At 43.3% G+C, this 19830-nt stretch overlaps 1 protein-coding gene across 1 annotated transcript; it reads right to left on the bottom strand.

Moving 5' to 3' along the window:
• Positions 1-419: 419 nt before the first annotated feature.
• On the bottom strand, positions 420-18213 carry gldc (glycine dehydrogenase (decarboxylating)). Its single transcript, XM_030737844.1, has 25 exons — positions 17926-18213; positions 17676-17754; positions 13323-13458; positions 12770-12934; positions 12515-12592; positions 11431-11578; positions 11060-11256; positions 10878-10974; positions 10681-10786; positions 10337-10476; positions 9129-9209; positions 8889-8986; positions 8139-8223; positions 8014-8055; positions 7789-7931; positions 7108-7183; positions 5230-5355; positions 4838-4987; positions 4463-4575; positions 3907-4048; positions 3259-3370; positions 3070-3165; positions 2788-2960; positions 2554-2634; positions 420-1879 (listed from the first exon to the last, which is right to left on the bottom strand). The coding sequence occupies exons 1-25, from the start codon at positions 18211-18213 to the stop codon at positions 1739-1741; spliced, it is 3093 nt and encodes a 1030-aa protein (XP_030593704.1). The 3' UTR covers positions 420-1738.
• Between the last annotated feature and the right edge of the window lie 1617 nt (positions 18214-19830).

Below are 19830 nucleotides of genomic sequence, written 5' to 3'. Positions count from 1 at the left end.
TGCTATTGCAACTAGAGATTGATGAGGTACAACACAAATGCTACGGCAAGGGGGAGCCAGGTCAGGTCAGGGGGGGAGATTTCATCATCCCCACACTGTGAGGGGATGAATTATACTACCAATATTGTAATATCAATTGATATAGATAAAGGATGCTTTGCGTACACAGTTGTACAACACTAATGACATATCACAGAGAGCCACTCAAACTGTGGCTGTGCTGTACAAATTGCTCACGTTTCAGCTGAGATTATCATTTCAAACTGTTCAATAATTGTTCAATAAGTAAGATTGTTCACCCCTCTGTTTGAGGTGAAGACACTGAGCCTTAGTTTGACTCAAAGGGGTAACTTTCCAGGAAACAGGTGGGACGGTGCACCGGCATCTTACTGAGTAGTTTATACAAAACACATCCACACTTTGGAGAAAGATGTTTAATACATTCATTTTTCTACAGACAAATACTTTAGATTAGGAAAAACTGATTTAAAATGAGGACTACCTACTCAGTCACAACATTAAAACTATTTCAAATAAAAGCAGCATATTCACAACAAAGTAACACCTTAAAATAACCATCACTTGTGAACTGATAATCATCTGAAGTTTAATCAGCTGACTGTCAAACAATGTAATGACTGTTAGTCATTAGTTTGAGTGAGAAAAATAATTTATGAAATATAGTTAGTTTAATGTCTTGCGTTCCCAAAGGTGTCGAATGATTAATCAAACCTGCCGGTGTCTCAGGAGAGCACAGTGTCCATTAGTGCCGGTCCTGTGAAGCACAGCAACCGTTACTGCCAACTTGTTGTATTTAAACCTACGACACAATCATTTCTTTAACTTTAAGCACCAAAAACTACTTGGCAAACTGCAAGTGAAGTGAAAATTTGGGTGGTAAAAAAAAATTTATTTTTTTTTTTAAGTTACTGGAAACAAAAAACTGCCAGTCAAGGACAAACTGCAGCCTCCATATTTACACCATCAACATCTCACTTGCCTACTTACTCTTTAAAAACAGCCAGTGTGAACAGTGTTTCCAACTTTACAATTAACATCCAGGTGACTTTTTAGAAACCAGCTAATAATTTATCACTTCATTGCTTAACAGAATCAACTAAAGTTTAATTATCACTTAAATCATTCAGCTGATGGTCATTATAAAGTGTTACCAAAACGAGCTTAAGAATTAAAACGCCTATGTTGTCAAGTTGAAGTTAATGCAGCTATTTTACACAGAACAGAGGCACCAAGAGCAATAAGAGATGTCACATTAACTGCACTCGGCTCCAAGTACAGCATTTCAGAGGTGTGTTATGGAGTGGCCTCTGTGTTGAAGGGTGCACTTATTTTTGCAAACGTGGAATAGCCATAAGTCACACCTTTGGTCAATCTGAATAGTTCAAGTTGGGGTGAACCCCGTGACCCCCACAAAAAGGGGTGCAGTTTAGAGAATGGCCAGTCCCAACGTCCACCTTGCACACTTTTCCACCCGTGACATCAGTGACAGCTCAGATCTGCCTCACCGTTAACATCGGATCCTCGAGGGGTTTCCTGGAGACTTTAAAGCCCTGAATGTAAACACTTCCTGCACGGCTGCAGGTTTTGATGATTTTGTGGAAATTTTATACAAATAATAAAAAGGTACTAATGTTAAATACAAAGATGAAGTCACAGGTGTTTAAAATCTGAGGTTTAGAGCGCAGGCTGGACATTGGGACTGAGCCATAGAGGGCATCTAAGAGGAGGCTCTCTTCTCCTCATACGGAGACTCGTACACCTCCATGGGTGGGCAGGTGCACACAAGGTTCTGGTCGCCATAGATGTCATCGATCCTGGAGATGCTTGGCCAGAATTTGGTCTCGGGCTTTATGTAGGGCTGTGAAGATGAGAGAAGAGAGGAGGAAAAATGTCAGAACAGAGTCAAAGCTCGTCTTAAAGTAGCAGACTTTACATGACATGTAACAATGTCATTCTAAGAATATGACAGTACCAGTTAAAGACCAGTACCACCTGAGCTAATCGGTACATCTATAAACAACCAGAAACTAAATAATTTCTACATAATTAGAATGTATATACGGTTTTGAGCGGTAGAAACTGCTCATAAATCAGAACAGATTAAATCTGCTGAACTCGCTGGTTTATTTGTCTGATTAAAGGCCTGCAGTCTCTTATCACACTTCTTACTTTTCACCACTAGAGGGCGATAAAGACAAGCTTTTAAACAGCACCTCCTTATCGCCATGTTTGTGTCTTTCCTACAACTTTTATCAGTGATTTCAAATCATGCTGGTTTTCTACAACAAGATTTAATTGAAAAGTTTATTCAAACTCTTAAGAAGCACCCACCCACCAACGAGGGCCCGTGTTCATTTATAAAGGACAACATAACATATACAGTATGCACAGCAAATCAATTGTATGTACATTTTGATTTGTTTTAAGAATACAGGAATCATATGCAAGAATTAAAACTCTTTGGCGCTGCAAAAACTAAAGTTGGAGTGGAGGACGTGAAATGTTGGAGTCTGATGGGATGAAGGTACTCACCAAGGGGAAAGCAGCACACTCCCTGGAATAGGGTCTGTCCCAATTGGAGACTGAGATGCATGCCAAAGAATGGGGGGCCATCTGCGCGCGCACACACACACACACACACACACGCACACACACACACACGCATATATAAACACATGCATGAGGACTTATGATATCACATGACAGGCTACATATCAGAGCTTTATATTAACCACTGTATGGTGCGTTTTCACCACAGCTGTGCACCTTGAGCGGGTTGATGCGGGAGTCCATCCTTCCCTCCTCGATGTCTGTGATCTCCTGTCTGATGGCAAGCAGGGCATCACAGAAACGGTCCATCTCAGCCTTGTCCTCTGATTCTGTGGGCTCAATCATAAGAGTACCTGCCACTGGCCAAGACATGGTGGGTGCATGGAAACCTAAAAACCAACAAAGACAAGAAAAAAAAATTATTACAATTTAAACAAAACAAAAATGTGTATCAGAATAAGATTTGTGAAGGGGAAATGTATATCTTGTTCAGCCTACCGTAATCCTGCAGCCTCTTGGCCACATCAACAGCCTCAATATTGGCCGTCTTCTTGAATGGTCTCACATCCAGAATGAACTCGTGGGCTACAAAACCTGTTAACAAGAAGGGGGGGAGAGATGCATTTTTTGAGAATTATCTGCAGAAGTCTGAATAGTTCATCACTAAACATGCACAGAGTGCCGTACCTTTCCTGCCTCTGAAAAGGATTTTATAGTGAGCTTCCAGCCTCTTGGCCATGTAGTTGGCATTAAGGATGGCCACTTCTGTAGCATGCCGCAGTCCCTTGGATCCCATCATCTAAACACCACACAGAATTAAAACCACCGGACTTTAAAAACTGACACTCGTGAGTCTGTAAATCATTTTATGTAAGTGACAGATTACATCTTTAATATTACATTTTTTTACTTTATCATCATCATCAACAACTGTACTCTCAGTCCAACAGTTATTATACCCCCCCACCCCACCCCCACCCTTTTTAATGTGCATATTTTGGCCCTTCAAAAAAAATAAATAAATCTGTCACAACATTTATTAACTGCACAGTGTGACATCCTGGCTCTCTCTGTCCCGGGACGTTTACCACAAATTAACACTTCTGTTCGTGTGACTCTGATCTGAAGCTAAAATGAAAGCCAGGTGACCAAACCCCTCATGTGCCAGCCAAACACAGGAGGGCTTCAGTGACTTGTGACGGGCTGTAGGTTTTGAATCAGACACTGATTAAGGACATAAAGTCGCACATTTAATTCAGAGGCAAAAACATACCAACAGATTTGTGGAAACAAGCTTTCCGATATGTAGTCTTAACACTACTGATCTGTGCTGACCTTAATGTAAGCCCAGGAGATTGGCAGGATGGCACTGGAGCCCCAGGGAGCAGCGCTGATGGTGCCCAGGGAGCTGCTGGTGTTGACCGACTGCATGGAAACCACCGGATGGCTCGGTAGGAAGGGGGCAAGGTGGGCCTTCCTGATAAGGAGCAGAGGAGGTCATGAGAATATACTCTCAGGTCAGAGAATCTTCACAAAATAAAGAGGAAACCGGGTTTTAGGGTCTTTAATAAACCATTTCATAGGAGAACAAAGCAAAACCTCACAGTCCAAATTTAGAAAAACAAGACTGTTTTCAGCTGCCTGTGTGGGATAAACATACACCTGTGTGCATATACAGGGAGGCTGAGCCCAGACATTTTAATGGCTTCAGAATTCAATGTTCTCTTAAGGTTTAATGCAACATTCAAAAGTTGAAAATCCAACATTTCGCTAACTGTGGTACATTTACACTCCAGCCCTCAGCACTCAAACAGTGATGCACACAAACTAGTCACCGCTTTCTCCCTTTATCCACCAAATTGTGCATTTCACAGTTTATAATTCCACTTACACGCCAATCGGCCCCATGCCGGGCCCTCCTCCGCCGTGAGGGATGCAGAAGGTTTTGTGCAGGTTTAGGTGAGAAACATCTGACCCGTAATCTCCAGGACGGCACAAGCCCACCTTGTAGGAAGAGCAAGAGGAAAATTTTTGTTGTTTTTTTCCTTTTAAAGAAAATAAATACATTCTTTTCCATCATTTGGCTCTGAATTATAAAATTAGCCAGATGGACTGCATACTTAAATTCCCCTAAAATTAAGGTCAGTTCCCTGTAGCACTGAAAAAAATATATACACAGAAATCTTAATTCATCTTATTTTGAACTTTTATATCACTAAAAACAAACATTATGACGTCATGTTATCCTGATATTTTAATGCGTTACCTGGGCATTCATGTTGGCACCATCCAGGTACACTTGGCCACCGTTTTTGTGAATGAGGTCACATACGTCCCCGATATGTTCTTCAAACACGCCAAATGTGGAGGGGTAGGTGATCATCATGGCCGCCAGGTTCGCTTTGTGTTTGTCCACCTGGAAGAAATTTAAATATTTTGATTGGTTGGTTTGATTTGTGAGCACTGACTGTATAACAGGTCCGTTATCCAATAAGGATTATATTTGATCTAACTGAGTCATGCAGTGTTAATGTACTACAGAAATGAGCATAGCGGATCCCCTTCAAATCTGGCACGTCAGTGTTGGATAAACCCGTTAATGTTGGCAGGAAAGACAACATGAAGCTCTTTTATATCGTCAGCCATCAGTTTTCTCACCAGGGCCTTCAGGTGAGATAGGTCGATGTTGCCATCCTTATCCACCTCCACCACTTGAACCTTCATACCTGCCATCTGAGCGCTCGCTGGGTTGGTGCCATGTGCCGACTTGGGGATTAGACAAACCTGCAGCAATGGAAAAAAATAATAAACCAATAGAGCAGAACACAAAAACTGCAGCTTGATTTAGTGTCCTCGCCATATTTCAATATCATGCAGGTTAAGCAATAAAAGAAACAAAGCCAAGTAAAGCCATGGGATGTTTAGAGCCACAATAAATCATATTTAAGCCAAAAAAAATGAGTTGGTGAGTGGTGGCTTAAGCCAAGTTTATGCTCATTTTAATACACTGCATGTTATATTTATACCAAATCAACTATTAAGGACTCGGTTAATGTGAGGAAACAGTGCAGCTCTTTGGTTACATTTTGATCCGGCCAACACCGGCTTCTGGTACTAATGAGTAACCTGCCTGCAGGTCATTAACTGATTTTTATCCCTTATTAGGGGGACACATCTGGCATTTTGCAACCCAGTATCACAGGCAAACGAGGGCGCGTGCAGCTGTGCGCTGGCCAAAACTGACACATGACTGACCTGGAAAACAGTGCTGTGCTCCAGGAACTCTCACTTGACAAAGTCTTAAAACCTCCAAATATGGAATCTTAAAAAGCAGCTAGCCTATGGGATTACAGCGTTTTCAGCCCATTTTGTTTGCACTAGCAGATTCCAGTTTGTCCTTGACTAGTTCCAGGAATCAGGCCACCATCTAAGATTTACTTATAAAGGAAGCAATTAAAAATAATAAAAAAATACTTGCGTAAGCTAGTTTTTAATTTTGGGTAGTATCTTAATTTTTCTCATCATGCAGTGACAGCCAATGAGCATGTCAGGATACCGGAGAGCTGCTGCTGAGAATTCCTGAAACGTGTTAATCTGATGTGACAGTGACCTGTTGAAGCCTGTGAACAATAAACCCGACTGTCACTCACAGAAGTTACACTGTGTGGTTTATGTGCTCTTTGTTAACCTCCGATTATCAGGAAGGAGAATACTGGTAACTCAGTCTTCATGTGATAATAGGTGAATACACTGATCAGCCACAACATTAAAGCCACCAACAGCTGAACAACACAGATCACTTTGTTGCCACATGAAGTTCTGCTCGGAAGCCTTGGGTCCCGGCTGCTTTGATGCACGCCATCTGCTTAAACACTGCTGCAGACCCCCAAAGGCAACAGACTCTCCTGATGGCAGGAGCGCAGTTACTGGGCAGGCTGCTGGGACGCTGCAAAAAAAAAAAAAAAAAGAGCTTGAATTGCTTCATGCAGCTGCACGTAACAATTTAAGCTCTGCATGCACAGGACGCGCAGGCCAAGCCTGATCCATGGAGATACGACCGTGGAACCCACAGAACCCAATGAATCTGCTATCCCAGTGCCGGTTGAAGTGCCAGACTTCTGTGACCTGATGGAACTGTAATGGCCCAGCATTGTGCACTTCCCCCTTTTTCGCGGCACATCAGACAACTGCACAATGCTCGGCAAGTGTTTAATGCTGTGACTGAACAGTGTATATTTTTGATGCACTAAAAACGGAAAGTTTCATTTGCACAGTTTGTGCACATACACATGTGTGTGTGTCTGTGCATTGAATTTTAAGCAGCAACATTTTGCTTTAAGTTTATTTTGGACACTGCACGACTTCAGCTGCAGCACTCCTTTGTCTTCTCTGCTTGCTGCGCAGAGACTGGAGACTTTAGCTTAAAAGTGAATTTGTGTTGGATAAAACAATGAAATCCTATTAAGATCCAAACAACCCTAATTCACCACGACTGCGGTCCTATTAGACTTTCGCTCTTTCCAGAAGGACACTTACACTTCTTGAACTCTCCCCCTTTGAGTTCAGGTAGGCTTTTATGGCAGCCAGGCCTGCATATTCTCCCTGAGCACCACTGAAAAATAAGGCAAACACCACAGTCATGTATGTAACACAGTCTCATCAGAGTCCAAAGACCAGTCTACAGACATTACCAAAAGAGGAGACACAGATGGGATGAAGCTAGCTGCATGATAGCTTTCTTGGCCAATGTAGCATGCTGAACCCACTGCTGCTGATAAGTGCAGAGGTGGGTGTGTCGCTTATCAGCTGAAATATGACGCATGTAAATCCTAACATTTGACCACCTGATAATGCCACAAAGTGTGAAACCAGCTGCACACTTCTTCCTGTTTCTGATTTTACTGGAATTCAAAACAAAAACAAAGAGTAAAAAATAAAGTCACTATGACTATTATTTGGACATTTATCTAACTGTTCTTTTCACGTTTGATAAATGTCTTAAGAGTGTTAATGACCACAGGCACTGCTGAAAAGCTAAGTGCCATTATCAGCACGCTAACATGCTTACAAAGGGCTGAGGACGCTGCAAGGAATCTTAAAGGATCACCAAAGCAAACATCTTAAAACGGGAGCATGCTCCTGTCCGTTTCAAATATTATACGGACCCAACTGATGCAATCTGTGCAGCAACAAGTGTGCACACTTTTGCGCTCTCACCTGTTTGGCTGGAAGGAGATCTTGTCATAGCCCGTCACCTCACAGAGGTCTTTCTCCAGCTGTCTGAAGAGTTTCTGGTAGCCTTCTGCCTGATCCAGGGGCACGAAGGGATGGATGTTGGCAAACTCCCTCCAGGTGATGGGCTGAAGGAGAACACGGCAGTGAGACACAGAATGACTCTCAATGTTCAGAAGGGCTATAAAACCACTTCCTGGTTTTACTCACCATGAGCTCCGATGAGCTGTTTAGCTTCATGGTACAGGAGCCCTGAAAACACCACACTAGTATAAAGCATGCTATAGATTTAAATTGTAAACCTGAATATCTGGCTTGACTTAAGGTAACCTCACCAGGGGGATCATGCTGTGCACTAAGGAGAGGTCCTTATTCTCCAGACGCTTCATGTATCTCACAATGTTGGTCTCAGAATGGTAACTAAAGAAAAAAATAAATAAGTATCCTGGCATTAATGTGGATCCTAGACATGTTGAAGCCACCCCCACCACACTACAAAGACTGCTGCAGGAACACAACCGACACCCTAAAGCACCGACGCTGCCTCCAAACGTCTCACATCCTGAGCCGCTCGGGTTCGGCTCACACCATCACACCGCGTCCTCTTCTTACCTGGGCCATCTTTAAACATTACAGCTTTCACTGATGAGACATTAACAGCTCAACATGGGTGTCCTTGTGGATGTTAATATTGCAGTTATACCCTTAGATTATGGCCAATCCAAAGTGGCCCCACCCCACAACCCACAGGACCCAAAGAATCCACTGTCAACAAGTCAGTGCCTGTTCACACCCCAGTGGGTCAAATCTGCTCTGGCAGCATGATCTGTGCGTGCACTTTCTAAGGTTAACTAAAACATTTTTACCCCCTGCGTGTCAAGGATTATGTTATGCAGGGCTTAGACATTAGAAGGCCTGATACCAGCCTGCATTTATGGAACTAATAAAGATAACATGTCCTCAGAGATGACTGCAGCACCATTAAAGCTCTCGCTGTGCAGGTAAAGACTATTACAGCTTAAAATGCTAAAAACACACAAGTCTTTTTTTTTGGGGAACGATACATCCTTAAACTGAGAGCAGACCTGTTGAAGACTGGGTGTGTAAGGTATTTGCTTGTCCTCTTGAAAGGACTTCCCATGATCCCCTTCACCCGCTCGCCCATCTTTTCAGCTATCAGCTCCTGGAAAGTTAAAATTAAAGCCAAGTCATTCTTTTTTTCCCCGCCCCCTCCCCTCAAATCTCCACAACAATATGAATCAATAACTGGTTAAAATACAAAGTGGTAACTTAAAAACAAACAAAGGAAGTAACCGTCGACATACAGCGGAAGATTCACAGCCGAAGACCCAGAGCAGGTCATCCAAATCCCGCTCAGTCACAGTTTCATCAAGAGAGACGCCCAACTGCTCAAAGAGAAGAAACGGACATTTTTAAACAGCTGCCATCAAGCCTTTCACCCCAAACTGACTAATGTACTCACTGATGTAATAAACCTAGAGCGTAATTTGGGGATAATATTCTCTTCTATGCAAGTATTTGTTTTGATATTTTATTTCTAATATTATTAGTCAACTTGCTGGTTCAGAGCTCAATTAAAATTCACATCCATCCATTCTCTTCTGCTGATCCTTTTCAGGGTCGCGGGGGGGCTGGAGCCTATCCCATACTGGGCGAGAGGCAGGGTACACCCTGGACAGGTCACCAGCCTGTCGCAGGGCCAATTTAGAGTGTCCAATTAACCCACTGGTTCTCAAATCCAGGCCTCGTGGCCCAGTGTCCTGCAGGTTTTAGATGTGTCTCTGCTTCAATACACCTGAGTCACGCATAGAAGTCATTAGCAGGACTCTGGAGAACTTGACTGCATACTGAGGAGGTAATTCAGCCATTTGATTCAGGTGTGTTGGATCAGGGACACATCTAAACACCTGCAAGACACTGGGCCACGAGGCCTGGATTTGAGAACCACTGAATTAACCTAACCTTTGGACTGTGGGAGGAAACCAGACAATGGGAGAACATGCAAACTCCACACAGCGCCCGAGGTGGAATCGAACCCAGCCCTTCTAGATGTCATTCTAGCTGTGAGGCAGCAGTGCTAACCACCACGCCACCGTGCTGCCCTGAAATTTACACGTACTTTTCAAAAGAATTTTAAAAAAGTGAGAAAAAAAATGCTGCAGAAAATTCAATGACAGGGAGGATCTGTTCACGGCTGAAGTTTGACATCAGCTGCAGTTTCTCCAATTTCAGGCTGATTTTTTTTAGCACCTGTATACATGTAAAAACACTGAAAGCCCACATTTATTTTTAACTAATTCTATACTGCCCAAGTCCTTCAGCTCCAGCCTGAACACTGTAGTACCTCTATGCAAGCTCAGTAACTAAACATTAAACATTTAATGCGTCATCTGTACATGACTGCTGACTCTGGTATTATGCACTCCTATACAAATTGTTCCACTTCAGGACTGTGACGTGTTTAGTCTAACCATGAGCACAGGGCTTTCCTCAAAACATTTTTGAGCCTCACCACTCCTTCAGTGTAGACTCGCAGGTTTATCTTCCTCTGCTCCGCTCTCTCCAGGATGTCTTTGGCAGCCACGCTGCAGTTGATCTTTAGCGTGTCGAAGAACACGTCGCTGTGTAGCCGGTGTCCCGCTCTCTTCAGACCTGAAGGAAAGTGAAGGAAATAAGTGTGTGAGGTGTGTTTGGAAGGACGACAGCTAGAGAAAACCAGAACAGAAAATTTGGGGGATTTTCCCCATTTTGTAAGCATTTATTAATACATTCAATCATTTCTTCCTTCTGAGCCGCACACAGTATGAGAGAGGACAGTGCAATTCACTGCAATGCTGCATATACACACTTATGTACCTTCTGCAAGGATCAAAGCAGCACCATGAGTCCGCTTAGCAATGTGTTTAAGTCCCTGGGGGCCATGATACAGTGCATACATAGCAGCCATGTTGGCCAGCAGAGCCTAGGAAAAAGTTCAAAAAAGTAAAAAATTCATTTTAGCAAAATGAGGGAAAACATATTACATATAAACCAAACGTGGATCGAGTCCATACCTGCGCAGTGCAGATGTTGCTGGTTGCTTTGTCTCTGCGGATGTGCTGTTCTCTGGTCTGCAGTGCGAGACGATACACTTCTTTACCAGCTGCATCCCTGCAACAGGAGCACATTGCTAAACCGTCTCACCACTGTTATCATTTTACTCAGAAATGAAGATGAGCTGAAGGATGCTTCTCACTTGGTGACTCCAACCATTCGGCCAGGCATCATCCGGACCAGGTTTTCTTTAACAGCAAAAAAGGCAGCATGCGGACCACCGTAGCAGAGAGGAACCCCAAACCTCTGCGAGCTGCCCAGTGCGATATCAACACCAAATTCTCCAGGGGGGCGCAAAACACAGAGGGCTAACAGGTCTGTGGCACAGCAAGCCAGGGCCTAGACGTGAGAAAAGAAACCAATTTCAGCAGTGGAAATGAACAAAGCTGTGGGTCAATCCCACTTGTTACAGAGACAACTCTTAACCCTGCACCTAATGTTTAAAAAAAAAAAAAAAAAAAAAACGATGGTGGCTTTCACTCATTTTACTTTTTGTGCTTAAAGCATTCTTACCCCTCCCTTGTGTGCTCGATCTACGAGCGCAGTGAAGTCTTCCACCCTGCCATCAGTGTCTGGATACTGAAACAGCACACCGCTCACATCTTGCCCACTGAAGTCCATCTCATGAAGCGGCTTTAGAATCGTTTTTACCCCAATATAGCTGCAACACAGCAGTCAAAACGTGATTGATCAAAATACAGACAGGGTGCAATCAAAGTTGTGTCCCAGTTTAAAAAAAAAAAAAAAAGTTCAAATTCCCCTTCAAGGTAGTCTTTATGTGCACTTCTGGACCACTTCCCTCACCCCTGCAGCTATGTTTGAATCTCTCTCCTTTAAGTCTGAACATTTGCATGAGCAAACTTCATCTTATGTGTCAAAGTCACCCAACATTCATGTCAAGGATCATCATTAATGATGGGCACGCGGCTGCGAGTCAGAGACTGAACAGTGGAAGAGCCGGTATCTAATGCGTCAAGTCAGGAAAAACCACCACGAACACGCTCATGCACTTGATCCATCCCTTACCAAGGACAGTGATTTCATCTCAAGGCCACATCTCAACCTCAACTGTGGCTCACAGGCAGCAGGAAACTCCACTGTTGTACATCACCCAGCCTACTTGCTAGATTTGAGATCCCTGCCACTTTAACCTCTTCCCCAACATAAAAATTTACTGAAAGGGCCATTATTTTGTCAGAGTGGAGGAGATAGCACACACACTGCAAAGGCAAGTCAACTTAGCCGGAGAGCTGAGGTGATCCAGGGTGCACAAAGACACGACCTCGAGGAGGAGACATAGTGGAAAAAAAAAAAATAAAGATGGAACACCTCAGAATAAAAGCTTTCTGGGACGCTCCACTTTTGCATCATTTTCTTCTACAACCTCATGATTTTTAATGCTGGAGAGAGTCTATACTTCATAATGTACGAAAAAAAAACAAATATTGGTTTTATTTTTTACCAAAAACAGCTGTTTCATTATAAAAAGTGTCAATAAATGCAGGAAAATCTTTTGTTCTTCCTGGTTACTCTACATTTCTTTATGATTTATTGTCATGGAAGAGCTCATAGAGTGTTATGAGTCTATAATGCATACTTAGCTCTGGTCTGCACCACAGCAATAGTCTGAGGATGGCAGCGTGGGTCGATGTAGAAGGTTCTTCTTTTGTTTTGTCTGTGAGAAGCAACAACCATCGATAATTGAGAACACAATAAGTCAGGTTTAACAGGCAGCAAAAACTAATCTACTGACTACGACCCATTAAAACCATATGCCAGTGACCAAATTATTATAATTTCACAAGATTATATTCAAAATAATCTGAGTGTCAGCAGGTCAGCATGTAAATACCTATGACAGAGCTGCATGGCCTCAGCAGCAGCCGTTCCCTCATCGAGCAGAGAGGCGTTAGCCACAGGCATGCCTGTGATGTCACAGATCATGGTCTGGTAGTTGAGAAGAGACTCCAGGCGACCCTGAGCGACCTCGGGCTGGTAAGGCGTGTACTGAGTCACCCTGTGAACAAAACCCGATACAATGATTCAACAGAGCCCGGACAGGAGGACAATGGCACAAAGTTGATGGTATTTACGGACCCGAGACGGGTCAAGGGAGGCCATTGTATGTCTTCTCTGACCCTGAGAGTTTGGGGAAAATGTGGGCAGGGAATAGCCGATTTGGATCTGGGTGAAAGAAAATTTTGTTCAGCAAGAAGCCGGAGTGATGCACATGAGTTCTCACGAGTCCCTTAGTGAAATCAAGTCACAAGACTTCCTATCGAGGGCACGTTACTCTGCACCAGGGCAATTAGGCTTCAAATCAGTATTCCAAATAAATATTAGTCATCCATCATGGAATCACAGAAGATACCAGTTCACAGCACATTCAGCCTGAGGGTACTCACCAGCCTGCATTCTCCAGGAGGTTGCGCTGGATGGGCGGCGGCACCGAGCAGTTGTAGTAACCCATGCCGATGTAGGACCGCCATACTTTGTTTTTTGATGCAATTTTTTGAAGAGACTCCAGAACCTCATTCTCACCTGTAAAATATTTAAAGCCAAATAATTCAGCTAATTGCAAAAATTTGTTTTCTTAAAAATCATTCTAGATGGCAGGACTGAAAAAAGAAGGGCATTATATGCTCACTTCATTAGGTACACCTGTTCAACTGCTTGTTAACAGATATTTAAAAATCGGCCAATCACATGGAAGCAAAAAAAAACCCAAAACAAAACAAAAAAAAAACAAACATAAAACTAGGGTTTACAGAGAATGGTACCAGTGAGCTGCAGTTCTCTGGGTGATGCCAGGGATCACGGATAAAGGTCTGAATGCTTTGACCTGGTAGGAAAGCAACAGCAACTCAAATAACTCCTCGTTACAAAGTATCCAGACAAGCATTTCTGAATGCACAACAGGTCGAACCTTAAAGCAAACTGGCTACAGCAGCAGAACACCACACCTGGTTCCACTCCTGTCAGCTAACAGGAAACTGAGGCTACAATTCATACAGGCTCACCAAATTTGGACAACAGAAAACTGGAAAAACTGGTCTGCTGTGACATTCAAATGGTAAGGTCAGGATCTGGCATAAATATGAAACAACAGATTCATTCTGCTCTGTATCAGTGATTCCAGCTGCTATTGTACTGGTGTGGGGGATTTTCTTGGCATAGCAGTATGGACACTGTCTAACCATCGTCTGGTGGCTGCTTTCAGGAGGCTGTCACAAAAGGTCAAACTGGTTTCTTAAACATGACAGTGAGTTCACTGCACTCAAAAAGCCTCCAGTCAACCATGTAAACATGTGCAGACAAATCTGCCGCGATTGTGTGATGACGCCATTAATCTGTGGAATATCTCCGGCACCTTGTTGAATCTATGCCATGAAGAATTAAGAGAGTTCTCAAAGCAAGCCTCTGTAGTTGCAAAGTGTACCTAATAAAATGCCCAGTGAGTGTATACAGGTAACTTTACATTGTTTTTTGTCTCATTGTAATGAATTCCTGCTGTCAATAGAAGAGAATGCATAAAAAGATGCTCAAGAAATTTAGAAATGGGATCACCATTAAAGTATTTCCAACACAGCAGCTCTGGCTACACTGTTCACAATACTCTCATTTATATATGGAGCAGCAGTGCATGCATCACAGCTGTGGCAGAGTCAAACAGAGAGGTTAGCTTTAAAATTAATAGCTGAAGACACAAAATTTTTCCCCCAATATTAGTATTTGATGTGCCCCAAAACTGGCTCTTAAATCTAGTATTGGTCAGGCTCCAGTTTTTGAAATTCATCTCTTTATATTTATACTTATTACTGCAATGTTAGATGACTTATGGAAATAAGATGCCCAGAAAATGCTGCTTGCTGATGTTTTATAAGCTGAACTAATTAAAACATTAAAACTAGATTACTGAACAGTCAAAATTTGCAGCACTAAATGAGCTGTAAACAACACTTATAGTACTAAAAAACACAAACATGTTTTACACCTTTCTGTCCACATCCACTACAAGATTCCACTTCCGGTTGCAAACAATCCAAAAATGCATATTTTTTCTTCCCCAATTTTATTTAGTCTATTTCCCCAGTCCTGTAAGGGACCTCTGCCAGAGCACAACCAGCCTCTGAGATTCCTCTGGCCTTCCTGGCTGCCTAGCAACTCCAAGGAATGGACAATACCGCCCGTTTGAACCAAGAGTCCTGACTACTCCCGTTTTGGTGAAAGGAGGACACCTCTAGTCGTGGTGGTGTGGGGGACCAAAGCCAGTATACAAGTGGATATTTACAGCTTCTCTGAAAGGCCAAAAAAAAAAAAAAAAAAAAAGCCCATTCAACTCTGCAGAAGTATTTGGAGGTGGTGAATTTCAGTAGAAAATATAAATATAAATTTGGGGATGAGGATTACGATCCGGGTGAGCTGATGGGATGTGCCAATGTGGGGTCGTTTCAGTTGGAGAACTGCTTTCCCATGGTCCCAGAGTTCTACAGAGCAGCAAAAAAAAAAAAAAAAAAAAAAAAAAAAAAAAGCCTGATTCACAACCATCCAGGAGGTCTATTGTTGAAGAGAGAATCCTTTGCTGGCTTTGCAAACTGAAGCCCTTCAAAGCTGAACAAGCAGAAAACCAGCACGGCCTCCAGTTTGTTCCTTCAGCATGGCTTGTTGCATTATGAAACCTGCCAGAGTGACCGTGGGTAACAGACAAGCCTCAGTACCTGAGCATTACAAACTTCTGATCAAGATGTTTTTTTTTATTATTCATTTAACAAAAGTTAGAATGCAGAAGCAATCTCATTAAAAACTAAGTGCACTCCTACTGTTTCCATATGAATAGGAGGGTAAGTAGTCGCCTGGTTTTGTTAATCAAATGTACTTCATTAATCACTCATCAGCAGGAGCTCTGACAGTTTACTGGTCTGAAGCATTCAGGTGTGTGTTAACATGGTGCTGAGGAGGAACGACATCAGCAACTATCTTAGGGAAGCAACTGGTAATGCCTATTATTCTGGAAAGGGTTATAAGGCCAGTTCAAAACAATCTGAAGTCCATCAATCTGCAGTGAACTAGATTATTCACAAATAGAAAATCTTCCCAAGTAAATCTACCCCCAAGGTTCAACTGTGCAATACTCAGAGAAATTTTAAAAAATTAATAAATCTACAGCTCAGACTCTGCAGGCCTCAGTTAGCATGTTAAATGTTAAAGAACAGGGCAGTGGAATTAGAAAAAAAGAGTGAACATGTCCAGCTTATCTGGAAGGGTTTTGGAAACAGACAACATCACAAGAATGAGGGTCTAAAGAGGGTGAAGCTCCAGCAACATGTGTAGTATGAAGACCAGCTTTATTACTTGATCAATGCATTTCGGCCTGTGGCCTTCATCAGGGTGAAAGCATATCAGCACAAACACTTCATACCGACTGGGTGATAGTTTGGGCTTGTTTTGCCACCACAAAACCTGGGCACCCTGCAGTCACTGAGTCGACCTTGAGCTCCTCCGTGTACCAAAGGATGCCATCTGTGTGACAGCTAAAGCTTGACCGAAACTGTGTCGTGCAGCAGGACAACAATTCCAAGCACAGCAGCAAATCTACAACAGAGTGGCTGAAAAAGAAAAGTGGGTGTTGCAGTGACCCAGCCAAAGTTCAGACCTCAGTCTACTGTGGCAGCAGCCCTGTGCATAAATGAATGCCCATGAACCTCAATGAACCGAAGCAACACTGGAAAGAAGAGTGGGCCAAAATTCCTCCCCAGTGATGTGAAAGACTCATGAAGTCAGACAGCCAGTAGTTTTTCCCTCACCACTTCTGCATTTTGGTTTGGTTTTTGTTAAATACATAAAGGCCCGTCTAATACGTCACATTTTGTTGTTCATCTGGGGTTTCAGTTACCTAATTTGATGCCGTGACTGCAAAAATCATGCTACCTTACCTGCAAAATTAAAGTAATCTGCCCTAGGACATGCCTCCGTATTTATATATCAGTCCTAATTTTCCATATCTGCACACTTTAACAAGTAGAGCAAAAACACATTTGCATATGAAAATACACATTATTCATGCCTTCAGCTTACAGCTGAAACAGGAAGAGAGAAGCAGCTTAAAAAGCGTTAAAAAGATTGACTTATGTGGTTTGGATTAACCTCTGGACTACCACAGTCTGTGTCTGGTGCTGAAATGTAGGCTGCACATATTGTAGAAAGAAAGAAAGAAAAAAAAAAAAACATCCATGCAACATCATGCAACCACCTTATTAGGATCCCCGGCTGTGATGTAACGTAACGTGAACGCTGTAACCAGATTGAACTGGACTTGGGACCGGAGCTCAAGGCTAAACTTTACACTCCAGTTGCCATCCTATGAGCATCGGCTTCCCAACAGGAGATTGGTGCCGCTCGCCGAGTTTCGCAAAAACAACTCCAAATATGTTCAAAGGAAGACTTAACAGGGGAGAGCGCTCCGCGACACACAATAGAAGGGCAACCTACATTTCAGCCTCTCACTTGGCTTCATTGAGCGCCCGCTGGATGTGAGAAAACCTCGCAGTGCAAAAAAAAAGAAAAAACTGCACAATATAAGGACACGCACTGTTTTTTCACATTAATACTATTACAATTACAATCAAATTACATTTACAAATTTTAATTGGGATTGGTAGTGCAGCGAGGAAGCTTTAGGCTGCAGCTTTCAGCACTGCTCTAACAGGAAAAGGTTCAGCTACTGTTTCCCTATAATAAATATATGTACATCAACTCACAGACTGGATCATCCATCTTCAAGCTCCTCTGCAAACGGATAGAAGACGGTACCGTGTTTTCAATCAACTGGTCGATTGACTGTGGAAAAGGAGGAAGTTTGATCAATAAAGGCGCGTAAAATGTTACCAAGAGACATAAATATAGGACTCAATGGAGATGTTATGATGCTGAAACGCGTCTTTCTGAAAATGAGAGCATGTTTTTTGCGCCCATTTCACAGACGGAGGGAAGCAGCGCCGTAAATCTTACCTCGAGTCCCAGAACATCCAGCATGTCTCTCTTCTCCCTCTCACCTGGACCGATGTGGCGCTCTGCAAAATCATCATGTCTGGGTAAAATCCTTTCTATCTGCCTGGAGGAGACGGCTGCAGACGTCCTCAGACCCCGGGCTGCTGTTGTGAGGGATGCGCAGCTGTTTCGGATCTTACACTGAAGTTTCCAAACCACGCGGCTCTTATCGCTCAAATGCCTGCGCGGTGCGCCGGGATTCACCGACTTGGCCAAAAAGACCCCCCAGGACTTGGCGCAGCTCTGCATCTCTAAATCACTTCTTGAGACAAGTGTGCAGAAACTGGTGAAGCCGTTTTCCTCCCTTCACTCAGCACACTTTCCCCCCCAATGAGTCCGACGCGACCGGCGCAGGAAACACTGCCAACTCCTTCAAACTGCAGTTTATACGGCTTCACAGTTGCACAAGCGCGGACCAATCAAGGCGGAGATGTTGCGTGACGCGGTGACGAGCCCCGGTGTTGCGCTGAGCAGCTGTGGAAACCGAGTGCTGCAGCTTTAAGGAGCTGCGCGCGCTCCCGCGGATGGCAATCAGTTTCTGGCAGACGACCACCTTTTTTGGCGCAACACCGGCTAACCAGCTGCTAAACTTTTCACGTGCTCATAATCGTCAGTTGATGGGAAATAGTAAAACGGATGTGAGGTATCACTCCAGAAATATTTCAGCAAGTAATTCCGAGCTCCACCCACCCAGAACTAACTAGGTACAGGACGTGCTGTGATTGTGCAAGGATTACACCTAGACATTGTTTTACAAACAAAACGGTAACGTGTGAGATGAAAACATGCCTTCAAATACATATAGCCTTAGCACAAAAAGTGAGAAAAATTGTGTTTGGTTGATTATTTCTTTGTTGTAACAATGTTTCTTGGCAATAAACCTTACACTGTTTATTTCCCCTTAGATGATGCCACAGAGCCAGGTTTATCAGAGAATTTGGGAATGCTGAGGATGGAATGGCCTGCCTGCAGTCCTGACATCAACTCCACTGAACACTTGTGGGATCGGCTTGGGTGTGCTGTTCATGCCAGAGTGACCAACACAACTTGTGACAAATGCTGGTTGAAGAATGGGATGCCATCCCACAGCAGTGTGTGACCACGCTGGTGACCAGCATGAGGAGGAGGTGCCAGGCTGTTGTGGCTGTGTGTGGTTCTTCCACATGCTGCTGAGGCCGCAGTTTGGCAAATGAATAAATTGTTCAATTGCCAATATGTCTTATTTCTTCAGACTTCAATCATCCAATCCAATAAATGACACCAAACATGAGTCAATAGCAGAATAAACTCTTTGGCGTTGAGAAGGATCCGAGGAATTGCCCAGCTTTCCAAACAATCTGAAGTCCATCATTCTACAGGGAGAAATGTAATTCACAAGCTGAAGACATGGTGGTGCAGTGGTTAGTACTGTCACCTCACAGCAAGAAGGCCCTGTGTTTAAGTCCACTGGCCATCTTGGTTTTCCATTTGCTTGTGTGGGTTCTCCAGCTTCCTCCACACACTTATTAAGTTAACTAAAACACGTGTGGTATCACTCCAGAAACATTTCAGCAAGTAATTCCAAAGTCCACCCACCCTAAGTTGGCCGTAGACATGAATATGAGTGTGAATGATTGTCTGTCTCTCTGTGTTAGTTCTCATGCCCTGTGACAGCTGGGATAGGCTCCAGCCCCCAGCAACCCTTGGATAAGCAGAAGATGTCCACTCCTCAAGAGTGGACATCCCAACAAATTCACCCTAACATCAATCTGTGCAAAGCTCTCTCAAGAGTTACATTTCAGACTCTACAGGCCAGAGCATGTTTAATGCTGATGGTCATGACAGTAAAATTTGAAAATGACTGAACAAGTTTGGCTTGTTTGGAAG

This window comes from Archocentrus centrarchus, chromosome 9, assembly GCF_007364275.1.
Source record: "Archocentrus centrarchus isolate MPI-CPG fArcCen1 chromosome 9, fArcCen1, whole genome shotgun sequence".
Taxonomy (NCBI): domain Eukaryota; kingdom Metazoa; phylum Chordata; class Actinopteri; order Cichliformes; family Cichlidae; genus Archocentrus; species Archocentrus centrarchus.
Note: the sequence above shows the minus strand (reverse complement) of the source record. Positions and strands in the feature narration are given on the sequence as shown.

Excerpts from the sequence above, each read along its gene's own strand:
- gldc (XM_030737844.1), bottom strand. The coding sequence starts at position 18,213 with ATGCAGAGCTGCGCCAAGTCCTGGGGGGTCTTTTTGGCCAAGTCGGTG. Across the intron at positions 8,056-8,138 it reads TGCACAGCATGATCCCCCTG|GGCTCCTGTACCATGAAGCT; the intron begins GTGAGGTTACCT and ends TGGTGTTTTCAG. Across the intron at positions 3,166-3,258 it reads CCTTTTCAGAGGCAGGAAAG|GTTTTGTAGCCCACGAGTTC; the intron begins GTACGGCACTCT and ends TCTTGTTAACAG.